General features: G+C 36.1%; 1 protein-coding gene across 1 annotated transcript in view; it reads right to left on the bottom strand.

Annotated features, from left to right (window-relative positions):
* Window positions 1-26,441, bottom strand: part of UCHL3 (ubiquitin C-terminal hydrolase L3) — a 98,521-nt gene that overhangs the window by 36,910 nt on the left and 35,170 nt on the right. The window contains exons 4-6 of the mRNA XM_036753346.1: window positions 19,767-19,923; window positions 18,730-18,815; window positions 15,043-15,090 (exon numbers count right to left, since the gene is read on the bottom strand). Coding sequence (XP_036609241.1) covers window positions 15,043-15,090; window positions 18,730-18,815; window positions 19,767-19,923 — 291 coding nt within the window. The remainder of the gene's footprint in view (window positions 1-15,042; window positions 15,091-18,729; window positions 18,816-19,766; window positions 19,924-26,441) is intronic.

The following is a 26,441-nucleotide window of genomic DNA, read 5'->3' as shown; positions in this document are numbered from 1 at the left end:
ATGCACTATAGACAAAAGAGGAATTCAGTGTAATGTGGTAAGACTTGTATAAAGCAAACTGATGCTAAATAGAATAAGAACCAGAAAAACAACTGCATAATGATTATAAAATATAAATGAAAACAACTCTAATAGGCAACTTCACTTAGATTAATTGCACTGACAAATCTTGATCCTCAGTAACAAATGATGAATCTGTTCCCTCTTATCTAAAGTGAAATGGATATGGACTGTTTCTATTCTGTCAGATGTGGTTGCTTCCTTGACTTTGCTTAACTGGTTTTCTTTTATAAGGTACGATTCCATGGTTGGGAGAGGAGGTATATAATGGGAAATGACTATAGTTTAAAAAAAAAAAAAAGGAATCAATAAAACTTTTTTCAATAATCAATGCGGCCTAGAGATTTCCCCTACCGAAATTATATTTCAAGATGAGAACTGCAGCTCACCCTCTGGCACCTACCACACCCTTAGATGGGGGGCTGGGCAGGGAGGAAAGGAGAGTGTTTGAACCTGGCTTTTTACAGAAATCCTTGAAAAGTACTACAGGTATTCAGATTATCCCCAATAATTAATCACCTATCTTCATAGAGGATGCTTAAAGTAACATTACTGGAAGGAATTTGTAATGCTAAAATCAACACTCAATCCTGGAATTCTAAGTTACCGGGAAAAAAAATTTTCAAGCATATAAAGGATGCCTGTGGATATCATGTGGAAGAGAAATGAGACTTGTTTTCTGTTGCCCCAGAGTAGAAACAGGTAGTGGTTACAAAAACACAAATATAGGCTTGCTGTCAGGGGAAAAAAAAAACAAAACTTCTTAACAACCAGAAATGTGCAGAAATGGAATGGGGTACCTGGAGAGGACGGGTTCATCTTCCTTGGAGGTGTTTAAGTAGAGGCTGGATGATGACTTGTCTGGTACATTGTAGTGGGATTTCCTTTCACGTGTAGACTCTAAATGGCTGAGATCCCTTCCAACTCTCAAACTATGTGACATATTTTTAGCTTTTCTTCAGATTCTTTTCACTTCCCTGTTTTTCCCCTATTCAGTGAGTTATGCTGACTTGTCATTTAGTAGTTCCATTTTTTATTTTCTGAACTGTCTATGACTTTTGTATTGGTTCCATTTGTCAGCTATTAATCAAATATATGCATCTAGAATTGTTATTTATATAGATTACACATACTATATAGTATAAAAGGAAAATTAAAACTTTTAAATGCCTTGAAGGGGAATGAAAAAGAGTTATTTTGAAAAATACCTTGCAAAGGAATGAATAAAAATGAGACTTTTATCCAAAAAATATGTGCAATTATACTTAGAGTCTAGGTATTTTTGAACTACTTTCTGGTTTTAAAAGAAAGTATTAGTCCAACATACTGAATTAAATAAATAATTAAGGTTCAAAGTTAAAACAAGTAAAATTAGAACCATGGAAAAGAAAAAGAAAACTTTCCTAGAGTGTATATATGATCATTAGGGGGAGAAAAAGGAAAAGAGAAATATGGGATATGTGTCAAAATACACAAAATACCACCACATATTCCATGGAAAAGTTGGATAATGGCAAGTTTTTTCCCTGATATTTCTCAGTTAATAGAATCAGAATGCTCAGAAACTCAAAAGGTTTCTTGAAATACATTACTTGCAGACATTTAAAATTCTGTCATCAGTTTACCATTACCAAGTTAAAAATCATTATTTATATAATCAATGTCTCAACAATTTCCTCAAGCTTACTGTCATCAAGGTGGCCAAACTATCTCCACACAACTCATTTTTATAACTTTAGGCTAATACCTCCCTCTTCTCCCCCACAACAAGATTCTTATTTATTCCAAGTAAATTCCAGTTTCTTGATCTGCCTCTATAGATCTCCCATTACTCCCAAATCCAGAAGAGGAGAGAAAGGGAGGAAAGGCATAGAAATTACCAGTTTTAGCTCTCTTTCTATTCCTGAAGCAAATCATTGTGTATAAGAATTATTTCTGGGAAAGTCTGGAGGGGACATTTGATGAAATGCACCTGTGTATTTTCTTTTAAAGTAAACAGTAATTTAAAGCAATGATTCATTTCTTTTTTTAAAACCATGAGATTGGCAAGAAGAAGCTCCTGATCCTTTCTAGGACAAGAGACTAGGATTACCTAAAAAAGGAGAAGCAATATCAATGAACAAATCATAAGCCACATTAACTTTTCAGGACCTCGATTCATCAATTCATGTGCATAATTTAGTTTGAAGTTATATTTCACAAAGTAAAATTGATTATTATATTAACACACAAGTGTAGAAATTTGTGAAAGTGGGAACTAGACTGGTTCTAGTCCCCATGCACTTGCCTTATACTCTGAGCAATTCTGAATACCCCTTCCCTTTCCCATAAAATGGCATTTATACCCACTGCAAATATTCAGAGAAAAAGAGTTAAGGAGAAATGCAAAGAAGTGGAAAATGAGTAGAAGGCAAAACTAATGAGTTGTCCCAATGTCACAAAAGTTTTTTACCTATTTGAAAGTGAAACAAAATTAAAATAATAAAAAATAAATTCCAACCCATCTAAAAGTCCTAGATGCAACAGAACATAAAAAGAAAACAAAATAAGAAAGAAGGAAAATAAAAATATAAGAAAGTAGACCATTTCAGTACTTTCCAAACTGAACTATAATAGCAACAATTTAAATTATATATGACACTTTTCATCAGAGTTCTATTTATTGTTCCATCTGTCTCCCTCAGGGTAATTAGGTACTAAAAAAACCATTTAATTATATGTTGACTATTTTTCTTCCAAAATATCCTCCCTTGCTTCAAAGGGAAGAAAAAACAAATACTTTTAAAAAGTAACTTGAGAATTTCTGAAGCTATCTCCTCAACAGTTTGGAACAAATATAAGTGACTTCTATGAAAATTCAATTCATCTGTGAATCTGTTTATCGATTTTTGACTTACTTAAGTGACCATGGACTAACTTTTAATCAACAAAAAACTGGCTTAATTATCTACAAACACAAAAATTACTCAAGTAAAATGACACTGAATATAAAGTGTACTGGTATATCTAATTATTTTCACCACTGATACAGACCTCACGTTCCAGTCATCCACCCCCATTCCCTCCATTTACTTCAGAAAAACTAACTCCACGAGAACAGGGATTATATAGTACCAAGGACACAGTAGACACTTAACAAAAGCTTCATTACTAGAAAAAATAATTTGCCCAGAATCAAGTAGAGAAAAATAGCACTTTATAATAAACTGGCATTAACTTATTATCTAACCAATAACGTTAAATCATCACTGCTGTAGTTAATTAAATTCTAACTCATTTTTACTCAATATCTTTTAAAGATCATACCAAAGAAACACCTGGCTTCTCTCATCTTGAAGAATGGATGGTCTTTAACTATGTTTTAAATAATCTGGTTTGAAAAAAGCAACAACGGAAAACAAGATGGAACTATCTAAGGGGCTAATAAAGCTAAGGTACAACAATTGGCTCATTGCTATATAATAAGATAGTGTTCATTAAGTTCACCATGAATCCACAGTAGTATCTATGAGATTCTTCTCCTGAAGATGTTGTTTTGAAATCACTGAATTCTACTATTTTTAATTACTAATCACTCCTAGTCCCAGTTTTCCTACATATCCTTATATTTGTCATTAAGGTCAGGAGCAAATATTTGAATCTTTATAAAATTATACATCAATAGGTATTAAATGTATATAGGATTCCTGAGAAAATATACTAGGAAAGGCATAAGAACACAGAGGCAGCTAGAAAACTATAAAATGTTATAAACAATTTCATGAATTAGCATACGTAACTACATAAATTAAGTAAGAACTTTAAGGAAAGTTAGAGTTCATCCCTCATTTCACAGATGACTAAAGTGGGAAGCAGAAAGATTAAATGATTTATCTAACATTACATAAGCAGTAAAGGGCAAAGACAAGATTCAAAATTACTATAATTAACAACAGCTCAGGACTCTTGCCATTTCTACTATATGGCTTTTCTCTTAATGGATCTCAAAACCAATGAGAGGAAACTTCGCAAAGATAAATGTGAAGTCCTGCATTTGTGGGGTTTTTTTTTAAACTGTATAACTTGGAGTTACATTTTAGAAAAATGAATGAAATGTCCATACTCCTTGACCCAGTGATTCCAATGTTAGGCATATAAAGAGATCAAAGAAAGGTCTCCCCTGTACACCAAAAAATATTCACAACAAGCATTTTCTTGTAGTAAAGAACTGAATATAATGCAGATGCCCATCAACTCAGGACTGGATAAACAAATCATGGTACATGAATGTAACGGAATATTATTACACTACAGTAAATTATAAATATGATGAATTCAGAAATGGAAAGACTAACATGAACTTCTAAGAATGAAGTAAACAGAACCAGGAAAACAATGCAAATATATTTGTCTATCACTTACTATGTGCCAGGCACTGTGCTAAGCGCTTTTAAAATTATCTCATGCGATCCTCATGATACCCCTGGGAGGTAGGAGCTGTTATTATCCCCATTTTATAGATGAGGAAACAAGCACAGGTTGAGCCTTGTCCAGATTCACACAGCTAGGAAGTATCTGAGGCCACATTTGAACTCAGGTCTTCCTGCTTCCACTGAGCTACCTAGCTGCCCCAAAGAGGTGAGAAAATACAAGTCCCTAATCTCTTTGCAGAGGTGGAACACTAGGGATGTGGAATATTGCACATATATGCTGTCAGATAAAGCTGATGTGTTATTTTTACTCAACTCCCTTTTTTTCCCTTTCTAAATTTTTGTGACAAGGAGCAGCTCACCCAAGTGGGAAGGATATTTTTGGAAAGAAATATTATGTAAAAATGAAGATAGCAATAACAGAAAGTTTGTGCTTATTTTTTAAAAGCAGTTGCAGAAATACAAGATGAGGAAGATTTGGATGACAACAATTTTTATTAAAAAAAAAAATCTAGGGGTTTCACATAGCTACATGCTCATCCTAAGACTCTATAGTATGTCACAGCTACTAAAAATTCTTCTGATTTCCATTAAGTTTTATCTTTGGATTGTTCATGTGTCCTCATCTATCCTGTACAACAAATATAACCTTCCAAGGAGAAGACATAGACAAGAGTTATAGAGGACAGAAATGCATGGATGTGCCATGAAATGCATAATTAAAAGGAGTACCACATAGATAAATTAAGCCATCAAAGGTTTTGAGGTAAGGCAAAAGAAAAATCAGAAAACTCCAAGGATGGTATTCCAAATTAGAAACTAAAAAAACTTAAAATAGTAATTTTCTCATTAAGTGGGTTTTTGTGATGGCCAAACCTTTAAAATTTTCAATTTGGTCTTTGGACATAATCCAGACAATTCAGGAAGGAAAGTGAATGAGAGTAAGGAAGGAATTAAAAAATAAAAACATAGGTTGAAAACCACAGAGTTTAAAATTATTTAATCATAGTTTTCTTCCCAATTCATTTCAACTTCTAAAAACAAGATTGAGGGTTGTTTAAATGCTTAATCCAGTATAATGAAATGCCCTTCTATGGACATGTTAAACACTGGGAAGTATTCTAAATCAGCATATTAGAAATAGTAGTGACAAGTATTTCTGTAGCACTTTAAGGTATCCACATTTCTTTACAAATACTCATTTTGAGCCTTGCAACAACCCCCACAAGTAGGTGCTGTCATTACTATCATTTTACACAAAAGGAAACGGAGGCTTAGGGAGTCACAAATGACTTGCAAAGTCACAAAAGCTAGTATCTGAGACAGGATTTGAACTTAGGTCTTCCTGACTCAAGGTCATCACCTACATCACCCAACTCCTTCAGAAAAGAACCCTGGAGTCACAGACAGGAGACTTGGGTTCAAGTAACTTTGGGAAACTTTGGGAAAGTTACTTCTCTAAGCCTCAGTTTCCTAATCAGTAAAATGGAGTTATTTGTACTACCTACTTCATAGGACTGTTTTAAGAGAAGTATATATTAAATCTTGAAATGCTTTTTAAAATGTCAGCACTATTCTGTGAGAATTAACCATCTCTTTATCTTTAAGAAGGAGTAAAGTTTAAATTATGAGAATTTCCATTCCAGCTCTTAAGTATCACTCAACAAAGATGTGGTTTTACGAGTGATAAAAACTACTACAAAAATGTTTCAAATTTAATAAACATTCTTCTTAATAATCTTAAAAATCAGCAATCTGCCCTATCTACACTAAAGCACTCTAGTCAGTATAGATTCCACCTCCTACTTCTGTACGCACATGATCAAGCCCTTGGGTCACTAGACAAATACACAGCTTTTGTAATCTAGGTCTCATAAACTGCAGCATTTACCAAGTGCAGCTGCAGTAATTCATGTTAAAGAAGTGTCCTAAATTATAATTAAGATCACACTAGTGGAATACAAAATTTTCTGTTTATATAAAATGAATCAGATTTTAATTATTCATGAAATGCATATGAAACAGGGAAATCTCAAACATTTAGGCAGCTAGGTAACACTATAATGCACAATGTTGTGCATACTGCAGAGTTAGTAAGAACTGAGTTCAAATGAGGCCTCAGATAAAACTAGCTGTGTGATCCTGGGCAAGTCACTTAACCTCCATTTGCCTCACTTACCCCTAGGGTTAACATAAGGTTCAAATTAGACAATATTTGTAAAGCACTTAGCATAGTGCCTGCCACATAGTAGGCACTACATAAATGCTAGCTATTATTATTTATTCAAAGGTAATAACCTAAAATTGAAATATTTCAACTTAAGAATATTATTATAGAAAGAACCTGAACATACAATGCTCAGTCAAATATATTTTTAAAAAAAGTCAAAAATTTAAATTTTACCAAGTAATGTTTTATAAACTTACCTTTAAGAGATAAAAGTTGCAGCTCTCAAATATTAGTTGTACAAAATCAGCATTTTTAATAATAATTTTCCTTTGTGAATATAATAGCCTAATAATTAAAGCTCTAATTTATTAGCATTTTAAACACAAAATCACCCACAAAATGGTTCCATGTAGCTTACTGAGCGGCTTCCAGGACTAAGTCTTCTATCCTGATTTTTGTCTCTAGGCCAACAACTAGTTTACTACTTAATTATTTCTTTCAAACATGAACATATTTCATACGTAAGCCTGGAGCATACTGTCTACTCTGGAACATTTTGAGGAGAAAAACAGGTAAGTGTATATACATCCACATAAAATGGTGGCAGGAGAGTTAACAATCTGCTTTGAAGGCTTATTTTAATCATTTTAACAATCTGGTACCACTTTCTTCATATTAACCTCACCCCTCTCTAAATTATAGTAACAAATGCCAAATCTACAGCACTGCATTTTTTTTGGCCTTCTTTTCTGCTAATTCAAGAGAGATCTATTCTAGGCTCAAATATACCATAATGCTTTGTGTCTCCATCTCACTGAATTTTTATTCCTTAATGAAATCACATTCTTCTCTGCTTCTACTCCTACCTTTCTGCCTGTTTTCCTACTACAGGATCACAGGGGTGGAGACGCACAGGACTTTAAAGATCATCTACTCCAACCCTGTCATTAAATGAGTGAAGTGAGACTCTACTGGGGAAATGACTTGAGAGTCACACACAACACTTGTGTGTGTGGCAGAGACTCGTGGATCTGGAGTCTAGTCGACAAGCACTTATTAAGCACCTACTGAGTGCCAGGCACTGATAACTAGCTCTGTGACCCTGGGCAAGTTACTTGACCTCTCTGCGTCTCCCTTTCTTCATCTGTAAAACAGGGATACCCAACATTTAACCTGATGATACATGTAAAACCTTAAAGCATCTATGAACAGTAAGTCACTGTTATTACTGCCCAAAGTCACACAGCAAGCAAGGCGTAGGCTGGGAGATAGTAGGTCATTTGCCATGGATGGTCAGCTACAAAATTAGTGCAACTCCACATGGTTATATTATTGGCAATTTCACTATTAAGAGAAGATGGATTTTGAGTAAACGCATTTTGATATGAGAAGGTTCCTGAACAGAGGGGCCAATCTTTGCCTTAATCTTCCAGCAACAATCAGCACAGGGCACAGTGGTTAATGTGGGATTCATCAGAAGAGATGGACACCATCCACCCAGAGGAAAGCTTCCAGTCCCTATTTCTTCCCCCAAATAACTTCTTTTTCACTTCATACCATCAGATAAAGCAATGCTTGCAGTGAAATAAGCACCAGACTTGAAAATAGGAGGAATCTTGCCTGGCTACCCTACTAATCAGACTAGATCACTAGTAAGTCACCTGTGCCAGTCACTCAAGCTCTTAGCCTCAGTTTCCACATCCATAAAATAGGGATAACAATACTTTCATTAGCCACCTTACAAGACTGTTGTGAGGACAGAAACTGAAGAAGGTACAAAAATCACCTTGTAAACCTCCTATCACTACATAAATGTCAGCTCTCATTACTAAGGCAGCTAAGAAGTCTAGAGTTTATTTTCTAAGCACCACAGTGACATTTTTTCTAGTTTATCACTCCTGGTTTATTTAGTGCCACATTCTGGTGTATCTATTCCCAACCTTTTAATAACAAGTGACATTTATATAGCATTTTATAATTTGTGAAACGTTTCATATAATGATCTCTTTTAAGCTTTACAAGAAGTTAACACTTAAGATATTATGAACCGCACTTTCAGGGATGAAGAAGCTGAGGTTAAGTGGTTTCCCTATAGTTCTAGTACATGTTAGAAATGGGATTCAAACACAGGTCTCTTCTCACTCCCAGACCAGCACTCTCTTCACTACACCAGACTGCCTTCTTGATCAAGAATCCTTCTGGTATTTAATTACATTTAGAGTCGTTCATTAGAGTGAGATAAGGATACCAAGGTCAAGGAAGGAAAAGTGAGTTGTCTAGGGTCACACTGCTAGTTCTTGGCAGAATTGAGCTCAAATTCACGGAATACAGGATAGGATACTATACGCTATAGCAGACAGGTAAATAAAGGGTAGGAGGACAATAAGCATGACCCAGTTAGAATAATAAAAGCTCTAAGCTAGAAAGGACTCTGAGTCCAGCCTTCTGTACAATGGGTGGATCTACTCCACAATATCCCCAAAAGTGGTCAACCAAGCTCAATCTGAAAATCACCCCTGACTGTGGCACACACCTCAACATGGCAGTCCATTTGAATTTCAGGTGGCTCTAATTGTTGAAGAACGTTTTCTAATGAGCTGAAATTTGCCTCCCAGTAACTTCCACTCTTCGGTCCCAGTTCTGCCCCCTGGAAACAAACAGAAGTCTAATCCCTCTTCCATATGAAAGTCTTTCAAATATATGACAATATTTATCTCTCTCCCAAAACCCCAATCCCTTTCCTTCATTCCCCCCTACCCCCAAGCCTTCATAAGACCACAGATTCAATTCTAGAAAGGACTTCACAGTCAATCTCTTTCAACAGGCCAAACATGTAAATAAGAAAGCTAAGGCCCAGAGAGGTAAAGTCATAAGGCAATAAAAAACAGAGCAAAGACTCTGGTCTGGCGCTTATTATGGTGCTTGGCACATAGTAGGCGCTGAATAATTGTTTATTCATTAATTGATTGGTCCTCTTTATAAAAAAGCCAGCATTCTTTCTACTTCATTGTCTTTTCCAGAATAAATATTACCAGTATCTTTACTGTTTCTCATGACATCATTTTGACTTTCCTTGCCATCCTAAATTGTTCTCCTTTTGATAACTTTGATCTTTGACAATCTCCCTTCAAAAATTTGACACCTAACTATTTTTAATAAACATTTACTGATCTTTACAATGTCAAAGGCACCAGAACTGAACACAATACCCCAGATCTAGTCTGACCAGTGCAGGCTCACTAGCCTCCCTGATGGGGAAACACTATGCTTTTATCAATATTAATATAATACTAAGATTGCCTTTACATGGTTTTTCCAAATATGTGAACTAATGGCCTAGGTCTATGGCTTGTCTATTCCACTGCATATCAGTCTGAACTATCGATATATACTCTTCCTTCATTAGTTTTTTCTTGTGTGATTAGTTGGGCCAAACTCTCTTCATTGATTATAGGTCTCATTTAGGAGTCCCTGCAATGTTGCCATGTTTGATGAAACCAGCATAATGTTATCTGTGAACAGGAAAATCTGAAAGACCTTACAAAAATCTGAAAGACCTTACCAAGTAGAGGGAATCTCTCTTCATTCTGAACTCTTTGTAATAGACATCCTCCAAGCTAGTGACAAAAACCTTTGTCAAGCAAATTTTTCCATTTTAGGCCTTATTTGATAGTAATAATCAGAATAAAGTTATCTCTGTTGTTACATCTTTCAAAGAATCTTATATGATTCTGATATATTATCTCTGAGAGATACCTGGCTGAAGGAAAACCTTTAAGGTATCATTTAGTTCTACCAAATCAGATGCTTTTTAACAGTAAACAAACAAAAAGCAGGGTAGGATCTAATGGACAGTAAGCTGGTCCTAGAATTGAATAAAAGAAAGAATGCAAGTTAGATTGCCTTTGAGAAAATTAGTATTTCTATTAATGACCCAATGCTTCTCCCAGAAATGAAGGGCAAGATCTTTTTAACACCAATATTCTTCTACTGAAGTTATATGGCTGCAAGTAAGGAAATATTAGTCTCCAATGAATGGAGGGTTAGGATTACCCAAAGGACGATGGAGAGGGTATGGCTGTCTTTAAGTTCAACACATCATCAATGAAGGATTGCACAGAAGTGGCACAAAGGGTGTCATCAGGGATGTATGCTTAGAAAACCTAATCCCCTTACTTTGCAGATGAGGAAACTGTGGCACAGAGAGGTTAAATTTTTTTCCCATGGTCACCTAGGCAGTACTTGGATTCAAACTTAAGATTTGGGGACTTTTTCTTTTATTAGTACTATGTGGTCTCTAATATCCTGTGGAACACCTGCATGCTCCACCTGATAACCCTGTAATGTCAAAATATCCTAAGGTACCCAGGCATGTTGAGGGGACCTTTTGTGCCAGGTTTGCATGAGGACACAAATAAAAGTCACAGGTATAGATGGGTTGTAGTCTTCATCACTGGAAGGATTACTCACATGGATTAGATTACAGATACATTAAGTATCAAAGAAAAAAGCTGCACTAGGCTTTTCTGGTAGCCACTGATGAAAATTATATTTCCTTATTTTTACTGTTACTTTCCCTTGATCTCCTCTTCTAGTTTTATTTTTGCCAAAAATTAAAAAACAAAAACGAAAAAAAAATGTTTCAATAAGGTATGTATAAAGAAAGCGCAATCTTTCAGCCTATAGCCAAAGTGGTAGAATTAAGGCCAACAACATTCAAAATTAGACCCATAGTCTATGAAGTTTTAAGATGTGGAAGGTCTCTAGGATAACAAAAACACAAGAATTTTCTTTTCTTTTTTTTTTTATGCAGGGCAATTGCGGTTAAGTGACTTGCCCAAGGTGTCACAGCTAGTAAGTGTGAAGAGTTTTCAAAAGGTTTCTTTTCGAATCAATTTTCTACATGTCATAAAGAAAAATACATTCACAATATTCATAATTTCTACTATAAAGGAACTTCAACATGATACAATCCACTAAATTTGGGATAGGGCTCTCACTCATGAGAATTTATAGTAGATACACTAAGAAGTCCTAGTCATAAAACTCTCTCTACTAAAACATATTTATGACATGCTGTAGTGCTTAGCACAGTGTCTGGCACATATTAAGATCTTAAAAAACACTTGCTGACTTGTCAGTCTGGCTTATAGCAAGGCCACCCTGAAATTACTGAGGTGTAAAAACAAAAAGGACATCCAAAAAAAATTTTTTAAAGTAAAAGTTGACCATTTGTTACATACACTATGCTCACTGAACTTGTGAATAATACCAAATTGTGAAGCGGAACTAGCATTTTAGGAGAAAGGATTATAATCCAAAATAGTCCTGATAACAAATCACAATTCCAAAGGAATGAAGATGAAATACACTACTCACATCCTAAAGGATAGGCAATATACTTAAAATGCAGAATAAGTCATACATTTTTGGACTTGAGCAGTGAGGGTATCTGCTTTGCTTGAATATGCACGTGTTAAGAGAGATTTTGTGTGTGTGTGTGTGTGTGTGTGTTTAGAGGGCTGGTTCTATATATTTGTTTTAATGAGGGAGTAGGAGGAAGAGAGAATCCGAGCTTGTTAACTGAGAAAAATAATGTTAAATTTAGCAAAAAAAAATGAGAAATTAGACATCAGAAAAGTGATCACAAAGTGATTAAGATTACATGTATAAAATGGCTAGTTATACAAAGTAATTCCAATTCTGAGGTCATACAAATTGAAATTATGGCAAAGTCAATATAATATATGCTGGTTTTTGTTCCTCTTTCACTCTATTCAGAGTGATTTCTCAACCTACGTACCAAAATACAATTTCTCTTCCCATGTTTCATGTACTCCTACTGTCTCACATACAAGTTTCCTCCTCAGATCACTATCAAAAAGTAGTCTTAACACTCTACTATTAATCATTCTTCCTTATTGTAGGTCTCCTCTCCCTCCTCAAATACTCCTAGGCCAATGTATCTGGATCTATCACCTTCACCCCAACCATACTCTATTTTGTACTATACCTGTAGCTGTGTATGTCATAACCTCTCTAGGAGATAATCTGCTGTTTGAAAGGGATGATTTTTTTCACTTTTTTGTCTCTAGTGCCTTACACACAACAGCTGCTTAATTAATGTGCATTAAGTTGAATTCTCAATTTATAATAGTCATAGTGCTTTAAGGTTTACAATATTATTTAATACTCAGAGCCCTATGAAAAAAGGTATAATCATCCCCATTTACAGTGGAGGAAACTGAGGCTCAGAAAGTTAAGCAACCAGCCCAGAGTTGTACAACTACTAAGTGTCTAAGATAACATGTGAACTCAACTCCATTCTCTTGACTGAGTCCAGGGCTGTTTCCATTACACCACAATGTTATCTCTGACTAACCTTAATTACAAAATTCAAGTTAAATCATATCATTTGCCAAAAAATTATACATACACATACACACATACATGCACACACTCTCTTTAAAATACAAAGATGACAGTATTCATGGTATGGCTGAATATCCATGTCTATGCTCCTGCTATCCGTCAGCTTCTTCCTAGAATGCCCTCTTTCCCTAGAAAGGCCTAGAGGCCTACCAAACTCCATTGTTCCTTCAAGTTCCAGCTCAAGGTCTCCTCCTACTTAAATCTACAGCAAGCTTTCTCTTCGATGAAACGTCTCCATACTCATCAGTGTTACTCATTTGGACATTGAATTATACTATCCTGTGTCATTATAAACAACTACTTAACTATTATGACTTATCTCTTTTCATTCTCAATCCCCCCCACCCCCGTCCCTACCCCAATTTCTGTTTCTTAAGGACAAGGGCTAGATCTTAAACTTCTTTTTTTCCCTCAGAGGGCCTGGCATTGGTGACAGACATACAATAGGTATTCAATATTTGTTGAATTGAACATTGTGAAAACAATTTTACCATTTCAAACAGAAATAACAATAATTAGACATTTGTATTTTTTATTCCTCAAAATAATGCTGTGATAGTTTTCATAACTATCAGTATAACTACTAGTATATTATTGGTGAAAAACAAAAATGCAACAAACATATAATCTCTTTAAAATTATATAAAACAATATAAGGTGGAGGCTACACATTCCACCAAGCCCTAATCTTCTGTTTGAGCTATATAGAGTTGATGTTTTCTTATGTAACCAAGATATTTAACTGGTGAGAAGCCTAACAGTAGGGAAAAACAAACTAAAATATCAAAAGCAACAGACCCCTCTACTTGAAAGCAAGCCCCAAGAAGTAACTCCCAAGGGATGCAATATGGAAGAACAAAAAATGCCCTGGATGTAGAATCAGAAGACCTAGTTTAAATTCCAATTCTGCCACTAATTATCTGAGACCTAGAGAGTGTAAGAGACTTGTTTAAGGGACACCCTTCCAAGTAACTTGGAAGTAACCTTGGACAAGTCACTTAAACTCTCTGGACCTCAGTTTCCTCATCTGTAAAATACAAGGCTTAGACTAGGTGACCTCAAGGCCCCTTCCAGCTCTAAATGCATGAATATATACATTCAGAAGACATATCGATAAGAGGTAACTAGGACAAATATTCAGATTTCTAGAGAATATGAACCTCCAGCATGAATATTCAATGATTTCTCTCTGTTCAAGGGAAAAGAGCTATTTTAGTCCTACCTACCCAAGGAATGTATACTCATATGACAATTATTTCAGTCAATAAATTGCTTTCGTTAGATATTATTCATCTTAGAGAACCACATTTTTAAAAGTCCCAAAACTACAGGTTTCAGAAACTACTCAACTAGGAAAAAAAGTAGTACATTATAGTCACAGTGCCCAAGGCCTGGGAAAATTCATGGATTGCTTAAAAGTAGATTTAACAAAAATAATCATAACTTTTGGTTTACAACTCACTTTAGAAAAATAATCTTACTTGTCTGTAACAATAGCTCTTCTGTGTCCAAATGAGGGGACAAGGCAAGTTTCTGCAAAAGACAGGTTCACTACCAGAAAGTCCTACAAAGGTATCATATATCTGGAATCACCTTTCATGTAGAGAAGAAAGTTATATGCCACCTGGACATATTTACCACAGCATGGTAATCATCATGATTGGTCTAAACAACTAGACAAAATGTGAGGTATGAGATGCCAAAGTAACATGTTGCTACTTAGAGAAGCATGCACTTGGAATGCATTATGAAGAACTCTAAATGTTATAAGATCCTTGTGATGTTTCATAGCTATATTTGATGTAACAAGTCAACTATTAAAACAAACCAACATAACTTAGTCATTGACTGGTTACATTAGTATGTAAAACTAGAAAAGGGCAATTTCTGCCATTGATAACGAGATAATTAAGCTCAGAAGCTAAATTAAGACAAAAAGAGAGAAAGAATAACATAGGAAATATAAAATACCTCTGTCTGACCTTCATGGGCACTCGATTCATGAGTAACTCGAATAGCCTGAAAAGAGAACACATGGCATTTATGGAACAATTACCACATTCAATTCTGTAAACGAATAAACTAAGACAATGTTAAGGTTGCAAGACTTGTAAACAATAATCAATCAGAGTAGGCATGGAAATAACAGGGAATAACTCCATTCTACTTGGTCCCAGAATAAAGAACTAGGATCAATGGGTAAAAGTTTGAGGAAGGCAGATTTCAGTTCAATATAAGAAAACACTTGCTAACAACTACAACTGTCCAAAAAGCAAAATGCACTGCCTCAGGTTATACTCATAGGACATAGAGACGAAAGAACCTCAGAGCTACTAGGATCATAGATCTACAACTGAGAGAGATGACAGAGGTCATGGAGTCAAATCCCTTCATTTTACAGATAAAGAAACTGATGTCCAGAGAGGTAAAGCAGCTCCCCAAGAACACAAGTAGTAACAGGGATGGGATTTGAATCCAAGTTCCCTTTCCACTGTACCATATTCAACCCTCTCATTTCACAGGTGAGAAAGTTTAAGCCCCAAAAGATAAGGCAATAAAGTGGCTTGAATGATTGCTCAATATCTTTAGGCAGAGACAGGATAGACAAACTTACTGGGTATGTTCTAGTGGACACTTCGGGTTTAGGTAGTGCTATATGAACTCTGCACTCCTTTCCAAAAGTCTAAAAGGCTTCCCAGTCAGGTGCCTCATAGCAACATATAAGTACCTTAGCTAAAACACTAAGTCATTCCAGACACATAGAAAAAGCTCAGTCTTGTTCTCTGCAAATCAGAAAATTATAGAATTTTTAGTAACTTTTAGACATAAGCAATGTATACTTATCTCAGTTAATTAAAGAAACTACTTCATCAGCAAATTAATTTTATTCTAGCAGACTACAGCAGAGTTGGTGGTGGTGCTTATTTTAGGCACTTTTCAATGAAACACAAGAAAGGTGCTAAAGCCAAAAGGGCTTACCTCATCTGTTTGTATTTAAAGATAAACAAGCTATGCTCCAACACAGGTCAGAATATATTAATTCTTCCAAGTGCAATGCCATCAATCAGCTCACAAGTGTGGCATTGTAAATATGTGTTTCTTTATTTAGAGTTAAAATAAGTGGCTCTTAATAATAACTCAAGACTATTAGCAAACCACTTAGAGTGGCAATAAGAGAAGAACACTAGATTTGGAGGCAAAGGACCTCGATTCTAATCCTGGCTCTGCAAGTTACTATCTTCATGATCTTGGGCAAGCCAATTAACCTCTTTAGGGCCCCTGTTTTCTTACCTGTAAAACAAGTGGTACAGACTAAATGATCTCTAAGGTCTCATTCCACTCTAGATCCTATGAAAACTCTAAAAAGATCTCTTTGTGCCCATAACCTACCACTAAGTACACCCCACCCCATGCAACAATTTGGTCATTATCACTCCTCTCTATTTGAAAGAAGGAAGAGGACAAAAAAGAAAAAAGTAGCAGAATATGGATATGTTTCGATGTGGATAACTGGATGAAATTATATACTTGAACTTAAAGTATGTGTCAATAATATAATAATGCAAATCCTATAAAGATGATAGAAAAAAAATCAGTGAATCACTTAAAAATAAACACAAAAAGACAGAAGACAGTTTTAAAGGGGACACAGGCAAGCAGGGAAAGTTGGGAACTACTATGTTAATTTGAATTATTTAAAAAAATTAAAAATGCTTGGCATGCTATGTGCTGGCATTCAGGAATACATGGTCAAACCAACACACCACCAAGTATCTACTATGGATGCCATGGTGGATGGGAAAATCACAGAACCAGGTATCTGTACTTGAGGAGCTTATAATCTGTGTCAATAACACAGATTATATTACAATTAATAATTGTAACACAATATGGTAAATAAGAAAACTCAAGCATCATTAACAAAATACAATTTTTCAGTTGCATTTTAGAAGATTCAATTTTAAGTTGCACTGTCACATAAGTCACAGAAATACTGAAAAGTAGAATTATGTAACCAATTTGTTCAAACAAAAATAGGACAAGTCTAGGTACAGGACTGGAATACATACTAATTAGGGAGTTAGTATATGGTCTAACGCCTGACTTTAAACTATGTGTTCCTACCCTCTTCTGTTGGAAAGGTCTGAAATGCTATTGAACATAGAGGGTGCTGGCAGGCATATATCTGTTTAAGGGGAGAGAATAGTAATGGGAGAAGGGAAAAAGAAAATAAGCATGTATAAAAACTTATAGAATAAGCTGCTTTTAATTCCTAGCAATAGGTTTGGATAGAGAAAAATAAAACTGAAACAATCTGGGTTTTTTTTAAATATAGATTTTATGATGTTAGATGGAATGTGAAAGTTACAACCCACTAAGGTACTAGAAACGGCTATAAATAAACATTTTCTACTACACAGAGTATTACCTAGCACAAACCACTACCTACTCTTTACCCACAATATACACATACCCTTGGAATAGGTCTGCAGAATCCTCCCTCCTGTCACTTCTCCCACCCACTGAGCAGTGGGCATGGAGACTATTCCAGGGTCAAGCTACAGGGGCAGCAACCAGTGCAACAGTTCTAGAAGAGTAAGTGGGGCACTGGTGGAAGGAAGCTGGTGTAGCTGAAGAAAAGTGAGAGCTTGGAAAAGGACCAGGGAGGGGAGCAGAGGCAAGTTTAAGAAGAGGGACTCCAAATAAAAGCTTTGGGAAGACAGAGTTAAACGCTCAAGAATAGGTCTTGGTATCGATTTGTCTCCCCTTTCCTTTTTTTATTTTTAAATGCTTATCTTAATGAAGACTAAGATTACATTCACTTTTGAGGCTTCCATATTACTCTGCTGACACATGTTGAGCTTGTAAGGCGCTAAAACCATCGGGTCTTTTTCAAATGAACTGCTATCAAGCCATGCTTCTCCCGTTTTCTATTTGGATGCTCTTTACCCCCTTTCTTCCATTTTGTCCTTCCTTGAACCCCAGGGACTGGCCCACCTGTTTTATATTGCACTGCTACCACTTGTTGCTTCCATCTCTCCTTCTTGGCCTACTGAGAAACAAAATCCACAAAGGAGAAACAGGGAATAAAAAGGTACCTTCCTGGGGACCTCTTTTTTCTTTTTCTTTCATTTATATCCCACCAAGGAAAATGAAGTTACACCTAAGTGCTAATTATGGGCATTTATACAAAGGTGAATAAGTTTTATAACCTCATTTTAAAGGAAAATCTGGTTTCTGTTCTCTTAAGTATTGTCACAGAAGCTAAGGTGGGGGCTGTAGGGCTAAGAGCACCAAAGGTATAAAGTGTCTAGATGAAGTGTGACAAAATAGGATAGGAATACCGCTGAGGTGACCAATGCTAGGACTGAAGGTGCCAGTAGCAGTGGTAAGGAGCAAATAAGAGAGAAAGAACTATGAGTTTACCTTTCCCTCCTTCAATACCACCACCAATGCTGTTGCCTCAGGCCTTGGCTTGGAGCAGTACCTGACAGTGGCCAGGGGAAGAGAGGAAAGGTGTATTACACATGGCCATTGGTAGGTAAGAGTAAAACCTCTTGAATACAGTTACAAAACATTTACATATATATAATATATATATTGTCCTTCTGGAACAGTTAACCTGTATATGAAAAATTATAATAAAAAGGTACTGACTTCATATTTTTCTAGGTATCTGGCTCTTTCTTCAGGATTCATACTTAGAGATTCTTCCAAGAACTTTTTCAATGCTGATCCAGATTCTAAAAACATTAAAAATGACAATAAGAAATTTCTATAAGCCTTTATTTGGAAAGGAGATAAAGCATAAATAGTTGCTAAATGATTATAGAATTCCACTTTTTCTACGCTCCAGAGAACAGAAGTTACAGAGAAGTAAATTTTAGGTCAATATAAGGAAGAATTTCCCATCAATCAGAGCTGTTTGAACGTAAAATGGACTACCTTATGAGGTAGCAAGTCACTATCATTGGAAGTGTTCAAAGCAGGCACATTAAAACACGGATTCATCGCTTGGCCAGGACGTTGGACTGAATGATCACTTTGTAACTTTTAGAATTGAGGATACTATTACATAAAATCCTCTTCCTGTCCTAAATTCTTCCACAATTAGACAAATAAGAATACATAAATACACACACAGAAACAAAAGTTAAAAATTCAGTCCCTAGCATTGTTACCACTGATATTCAATTGAGAGAACAGTAAGTTTCTTAAAAGCCGTATGATTTACTTTTCAAAGTAAAAAACATAATATTTTTTAAATACCAGCAGCTTTCAAAAATTTATTTATTTATTTTTGCCAGTACTTTATAAAAAGAGTATCAAACTATGGAGAACACATGTTTGAGAAGAAAATGGAATTTTAGGATTAATTCGACATAGCACCTTTTTACGTCACTTAGAAGAGCGCTTGGTAGAGAGTAAATGCTTAATAAATACTTATTCCCTTCCTTCCCTCTTTATGCTGTTCTTTTTAAAGGATATGTTTATCTGTGGAACATTAGGAAGGAAAAATTAAGCTATGTTCAAGCACTGACTTCCCTTTGGCAAAAAGGTGACAGAAAAAATACCTTGTTCTATCTAACCACAGGCCTAAGTTAGATTAAGAAGAATTAGAGCGCCACCTACTGTCCAAAGCAATCAATTTAAAACTACAAAGAAAAAAATACCAGGAGTGAGAAATTATTTACCAAAATTCATTTTGTCTTTGTTGTTAGCAATGGCGTGGATCAAACCAATTGTTCCACAGGCATTACTGATGGTTTGCTTCATGAAATACACCGATTCTGTGACGTCTTGTCCCTCTGATTTTATTTTTTCTTCTTCTTCTATTCTGAATACTTCATACTATTTTGTTTTTTAAAAAGAAGAAAGAAAGGTCAACATTCTATAGGTGGAAAACAAGTAATATTACATTCATGATTAAACACAGAAATTCACCAGTTATTTATATGGCATGGATTAATAATTTCTTGAAACAAAATTAAGATTAAATCCTTTATTACACTCAAAATGTCAATAAAGAGCCTAAAGGAAAGCTAAATTAAATTAAAAAAAAATACTCAAAAATTCACACAAACTTTTAAAGCTAAAAGTTAGCCTTCATGGGATTAATCTAAAAATGAAATATAGGTCAATTTATACAACAAAGTTCAGGAAATATAGGTCAATCTATGAAACAAATCTCTTTATTCCTAGTTGCCAATAGTAAAGCTTAGCAATGGCCTAGCGTGCTGCTAGCAGGAGACAAGGGGAAAAGTTAGCAGAAGATAGAAAAGGAGAAAAAAGAAAGCAGAAGAGGAAAATTGAGGTACATTTGGTAGGGAGTCAAATAATGTCATCACCAACTGGCTCTGGTGCCCCTCAGCTGCCAAGTACCAGTGACTGTATACACAAGTCTAAAATACAGAAAATCTGAAATGCTGATATTAAACTTATCCTGCGCTAACTTGTTTTGTCCACTCAACTGCTACTTCAGCAACTACAGAGAGGGAGAAAGAAAAAAAGGGAAGAAAAAAGGAAGGAAACAAGCATTTATTAAGTGCATAATATGTATCAGACACTGTGCTAAGTGCTTTACATATACATCATGTGAGGGACGGCTAGGTGGAACAGTGAGTAGAGCACCAGCCCTGGAGTCAGGAGGACCTGAGTTCAAATCTAGCTTCAGACACTTGATACATTCATGAGTTGTGTGACCTTGGGCAAGTCATTTAACCCCAACTGCTCTGCCTTCCCCCTCCAAAAAAAAAAAAGAATCTCTACAAATACATCATTTGATTGTAATAGCAACTTTGAGAGGTAGAGGCTATTGTTACCCTCATTCTACAGCTGAGGAGACAGAGGCAAAAAGAAATAAGTGACTTCCCAGGTCACATGGCTGTTAGTTTCCCAAGGTCAAATTTGAATTTAGATCTTCCTGACTCCAGGCCCAGTACTTCATCCACTTTGCCACCTAGCTACTAGGGAGTACCTGATATTGAGAGTTCACCTAATTTAATCAAGATGTGACTGTGTCATATTAGAACTTTATCTTTCTCTCCAAAATCAGTATAGTACTTTGAAAACAAAACTTGCAATCCCAAGGTTCCACTCATACCCACCAGATCTGCACAGATGACTGTAAGACAGATAACACTAGCACACAGGATGGCTGCTAACATGGATTCACTCTGGACCTGGTCAGACAGGAAGACAGCTTCGAAGGGGTTAATAATCTTACTTTATTCTAGTCTAGTTTTCTCAGAAGGGTTGCTGATAATGGGAGCACCAACTCCTACAACATTCCCTAATCATCCTTCCCACAGGGGCTGGGAAGAAGGGTTGGGGGCAACTACCCCTACATCTCAATGGGGTCAATTGAGACAGGCACAGCTTAAGCACTCCCATAAATCCCCTCAAGCCTTGATGGGCACTGGTTGAGGTAAACACAGAATCCCCCCAAAGCCTTCAGGGGGGCCGATCAAGGCACACATAGCATTCCAGCTTGTGCATTCAACCCTAAGGGTTCCCCACTCCTTGACCAGTGCCCACCTGCTTTAAAGGGCAACAGACAAAGAAGGCATATTGCCAGCAATAGCCTTACAAGTTTATATCACCTCATCCCTACATCTCACTGCACAGTTGCAATAGATATTTTCAATTTAAGTACAAATGTTTGTATTATTTATCATTATATAATGCTATGTGAGCATGGTGGAGATGTTTTGAACCATAATTGTGAGAACTCATATCTAATACCCGGGAACAACAGACTGTTATGGCTATGGATCCTGGGAAACTGAACTCAGAAAGAATAACAAAAATTCACTTTACACACACTAAAATCCACCTTACACTAAAATCCACCTTACTTACGACGACGAATGAGGAAAATGACAAATGTTGGAGAGAAAGGGCTACAGGAAAACAGGCACACTAATGCAGATGGTGGAACTGTGAATTGGTCCAACCATTCTGGAAAACAATTTGGAATTGTGCCCCCAAAGCACCAAGCCATGTCATATCTTTTGAGCCAGTGATACTATGAACAGGCCTAAAACCCAAAGACATCAAAGGAGGAGTAAAAGGACCTATACATAAAAAAATTTATAGCAGCTCTTTTCATAGTAGCCAAAAACTGTAAACTAAGGGGGTGCCCACCTACTGGAAAATGGCTAAACAATTATGGTACAGAAATGTTATGAAATGTTATTGTTCCCTAAGAAATGGCAGTTTTTGGAGGAAACTAGGGAGACTTAGATGAAACTTACTGAGAGGGAAGTAATATAGGCACTCCCATAACTGTGTGAGGTAAATAAAATGTGAAAACTTCACAGGGAAGATATGTGTAAATATATATATATATATATATATATATATATGTATATATATATATATGTATATATATGTATACATCTATACTAAGAAATGTTTAAAAATCAAGAAAAAGGGAAGTGGAAAAATTCTGAGGCCGTGAGAGTCTGATGGCTCAGCCTCTGGGAAAATTTACTCAAACTTTTTGTTCTTTCCTCTGGTTCTGGTTTAAAGATTTGCTTAGTAAGAACAGGGTAATAATGACCTGTTTTTCTCTACGGTAAAGAATGGAGAGGGTCTCCCCCTCCCCTTTTCCTATTCTCCTTCTTCAGATTTATAGATGTCACCTCAGTTGTAATCATTAACTAAGGGAATGGGAATTGGAGTTTCTGTGCCTCAATTTCCCGGTTCTTTGTCTAGCTTTCATGCTCAGATTGTAAGCCCACCTCCCAGCCAATGGTGAAAAAGGTCAGAGGTGGGTGGGAATTCTCTTGTGTTAGGTATAATTATGGGTGCTTTGCCCCTTGTAAAGCACCTCCCCTGCTGGATTTGTTCTAGCGGAGGATGCCCCATTCTTGAGAATTGAATAAAATTTATTTCTGTTCCCACCCTGAGATGGCTCCTTATTATAAATTTAATTGGTGAGGGTCTTTCATCCCACACATAACCATAAAAAGTAGTGAGGACATCCTTAGGATCTGATTGGCTTAGGGGCCTTAAAGGCTCATCAATTCCTTGCTGGCAGAGCAGAGGACAGCAACAAGGGTCTCCCAGAGCTGGCTATTTGAGGATTGGTTGTCAGGCCATGATGGCAACTCAGGCAGGGAAGCTTTTCTCAGTTGATCAGCTTGAGGTTGTTGCCTGCAAAGGCTAAGTAAATCAGGCTGAATCACCTATAGGTGTCTCATTTTGTTCCAATTTAACATAAACTAGCAGAGAACTAGCCCAAGTTAGTCGTAGCCCAGGACAACAGAATGCCTACTTCAGAATCCTGATTTAAAAACACTTAAGAAAAATGTTTTTTATTGAAAAATTTTCTTAAGTTGAAGAATTATACAAGTCAAAGGACAAAAATTGTAAATGATTGGGATTTCCAAATAGTTTCAAGTGTTTCAATCATCCTAATCTAGGGTCAACATAATATGAGTGGTGAAAATGACTTCAGAACCTAATTGAAATTTTTCAGAATCTCAACACAAAGGAAATGAAAAGTATTTCAACTGAGTTATTTCTTGTTCATGTTCAGAGAAATTCCCAATAAAGTTCGTTTAAAACTAAGTCGAAGAAAACAATTCACAGGAGCTTATGGAAAATTAAAAATTTTAATAATGATTAAAAGTAAAGTGCCACACTCTCTTCAAAGTTAAACTCTAAGAGTCATTTGGATTTAATAGGTTATTTTCCAAACACAATGACTCCTCACTAAGTCAGTAAATTATCTCTAATAATGAAGTGGATTTTCTTTAGATGAACACATAAAGCAAATTGTCTTAACATGTTTCCGGTCTCTAAAATTCAAAAGATCTCTATTAAAATCTCTTAAAATTTGAATGGAAATATTTTATATACTGACTAGGAATAAAAGTCAACTAGAAACATCTATCAATTGTATTAGGAATGGTAAAGAACATTAGTTGGAGATAATGTCTACTTTATTAAAACCAAGATCTCTGAATTCTATTAAAGGGGGCTCTGATAGGAGCCATGTCCTACTCCATAAAATTAGGTTCTTCCTGTCTTGTTATGGCTCAAAGGGCTCAAGTCTCAGGCTGCTGACATCACTTCCTGGTCTCCTGAATTCAAAGCAGTCACAAGAATTCTGCTCCAGGTGCTCTCTAATGCTTGACTGGCGGAAAATTTGGCAACTAAGGCAAGTGACCTTTCCAGAGCTGAATCAATTCAAGGTGTCCTTATTGCGTAACCTCATCAAATATCTTTCTCCTGTTATGGGTAAGTAAATCTTCTGTTAACTGTTGAAGGATCTACGAATGTCTGTCTCATTCTGTTCTAAAACGGAACATGAACTACCAGAGGACTGGTCAAGCCCAGAACAAGTGGTCCGGTTATGCAGGACTAGAAATGAATGATATTGCTGAAGCAGAGCATGGGCAATGCAGAGGAAGGTGAACCAGAAGCAGCTTTTGTTGGGAGGTGGCTCGTTTTCTGGTCTAAGTTTCTCCCAAGGCCCTACAGAAAAAGAAAAGGCAGTTCCTCAGAGGACTGTTATGGAGTGAAGACTTTGTATTCCTTCCCTGACCCTCACCAATAAGGCTTCCGGGGATGTGAAGTCCTATCTGACGGCCAAGAATACTAAGAGGGTGGTGGTATGGGACAATTCTCATGGCCTATGAGGAGGATCAGTGACCATGCAGTATGTTCCATTGCTACAGCCTTCATGTTTCTGGTACTGTTGCTGCTTATGATCGTCTTTTTGCAAGGATCCACTATGAAATGAAAAAAATTAGCAATCACCCACCACAAAGACTCAGGCCTTGGACCTCCCAAATTCAATCACTCCTTCAAGAAACTATTTTGTTTTATTGTGTTTTAGTTTTCCTTCAACTGATCCTCAAATGCACTGTTTTCCCAGAACGTTATATCATTCACTTATGCATTCAAAGAACATTTATATTATATAGGGGCAGCTAGGTGGCGGAGTTGATAGAGTGACAGGTCTAAAGTCTAGGAACTCATCTTCCTGAATTCAAATCTGGCCTCAGACGGTTAACTAGCTGTGTGACCCAGGGAAAATCGGTTAACCCTGTTTGCCTCAGTTTCCTCATCTGTAAAATGAGCTGGAGAAGGAAATGGTAAACCATTCCAATATCTTTGCCAAGAAAATCCCCAATGGAGTCATAAAGAGTTGGATGCCACTGAAACGATTGAACAACTCTGTCTGAGGCACTATGTTAAGCACCTTGGCCGTGTGTGTGTGTGTACATATATATATACATTGTATACGTAAATATAAGTATATATAAATATGAATTATATATACATATAAAAGAAAGAGATCCTGTATTCAACCAACTTAAATCTTACAATTCAATGTAATTCCTAAATGCAGAGCCCAGAACTGAACACAATACTCTGCCAAGGCCTAACAAGGGGAGAGTAGAGCAGGTCACCTCCTTAGTGCTGGAATCTGTGCCTCATACATCACACTAGCTTTTTTAGCTTCCATACCACTGTGGACTCACTGAGCTTGCAGTGTACAACACCCCCATCTTTTTCAGAGAGGTTACCATTTCCTCTATATTGTACTTGTGAAGTCAATTCTTCGAATGCAACTATACATTTATCACAATTGAATTTTTAACTTTCTTTTAGCTCTATGTTCATTTTTTTGTATTTGCTTTTACAAGGTGGTGGTCTGACTATACACAGAAAGCTCACCCAGGAAGAAATCTATCAGTAAAGAGTCATTTCCTATCTATTAAAATATAATCAATTTCATTCTCTGTGATGTTATTCATTGTTTACCATGTTGAGCACTGTACAGGCAATGAAGCTTCTGTATCATCTCTAAGACTTTGACCCTTCTCCTGACCCATATTTTCTAATACATGTTTTTGCCACCTTCACCTAAAATATTCATATCTTTGCATTAAAATCACATAGTATCAAAACATATTTCACTTGGTTTGGGAGTCTTATCAAGTTCTTAATAGGATTTCTCTACCTCTTCATCCTCTGAAACATAATTAGCACATAAATTGTAATTATTTTCATGGTGGTCTTTTTGCAAATATTTAGCACTATAATATTAGATGACTAAATAGTCCAAGAAATGATGTTTCTTGTCACACTTGGACATATAATAAAAACAAATTCCACCAACTCCTTTGTTTACCTCTCCTAGAAGGAACTTGTGATCACCTAGATGCTCTTGTTGGCAGATAACCTGACTGCTGAACTGTCTTCAGGAAATTGCAAAGCTTCCTTAATGACTGTAATTTTCTCTTTCAAACAAAAAGCTACCTTTAAAAATATTTTTTCTGACAGTGAGTCTCTAAAGAACTGAAACTGAGGCTTACCCCAAGGGCGATAAAGAGGCGTAGGGTGAGCAT

Source organism: Trichosurus vulpecula, chromosome 4, assembly GCF_011100635.1.
Source record: "Trichosurus vulpecula isolate mTriVul1 chromosome 4, mTriVul1.pri, whole genome shotgun sequence".
NCBI classification, from domain to species: domain Eukaryota; kingdom Metazoa; phylum Chordata; class Mammalia; order Diprotodontia; family Phalangeridae; genus Trichosurus; species Trichosurus vulpecula.
Note: the sequence above shows the minus strand (reverse complement) of the source record. Positions and strands in the feature narration are given on the sequence as shown.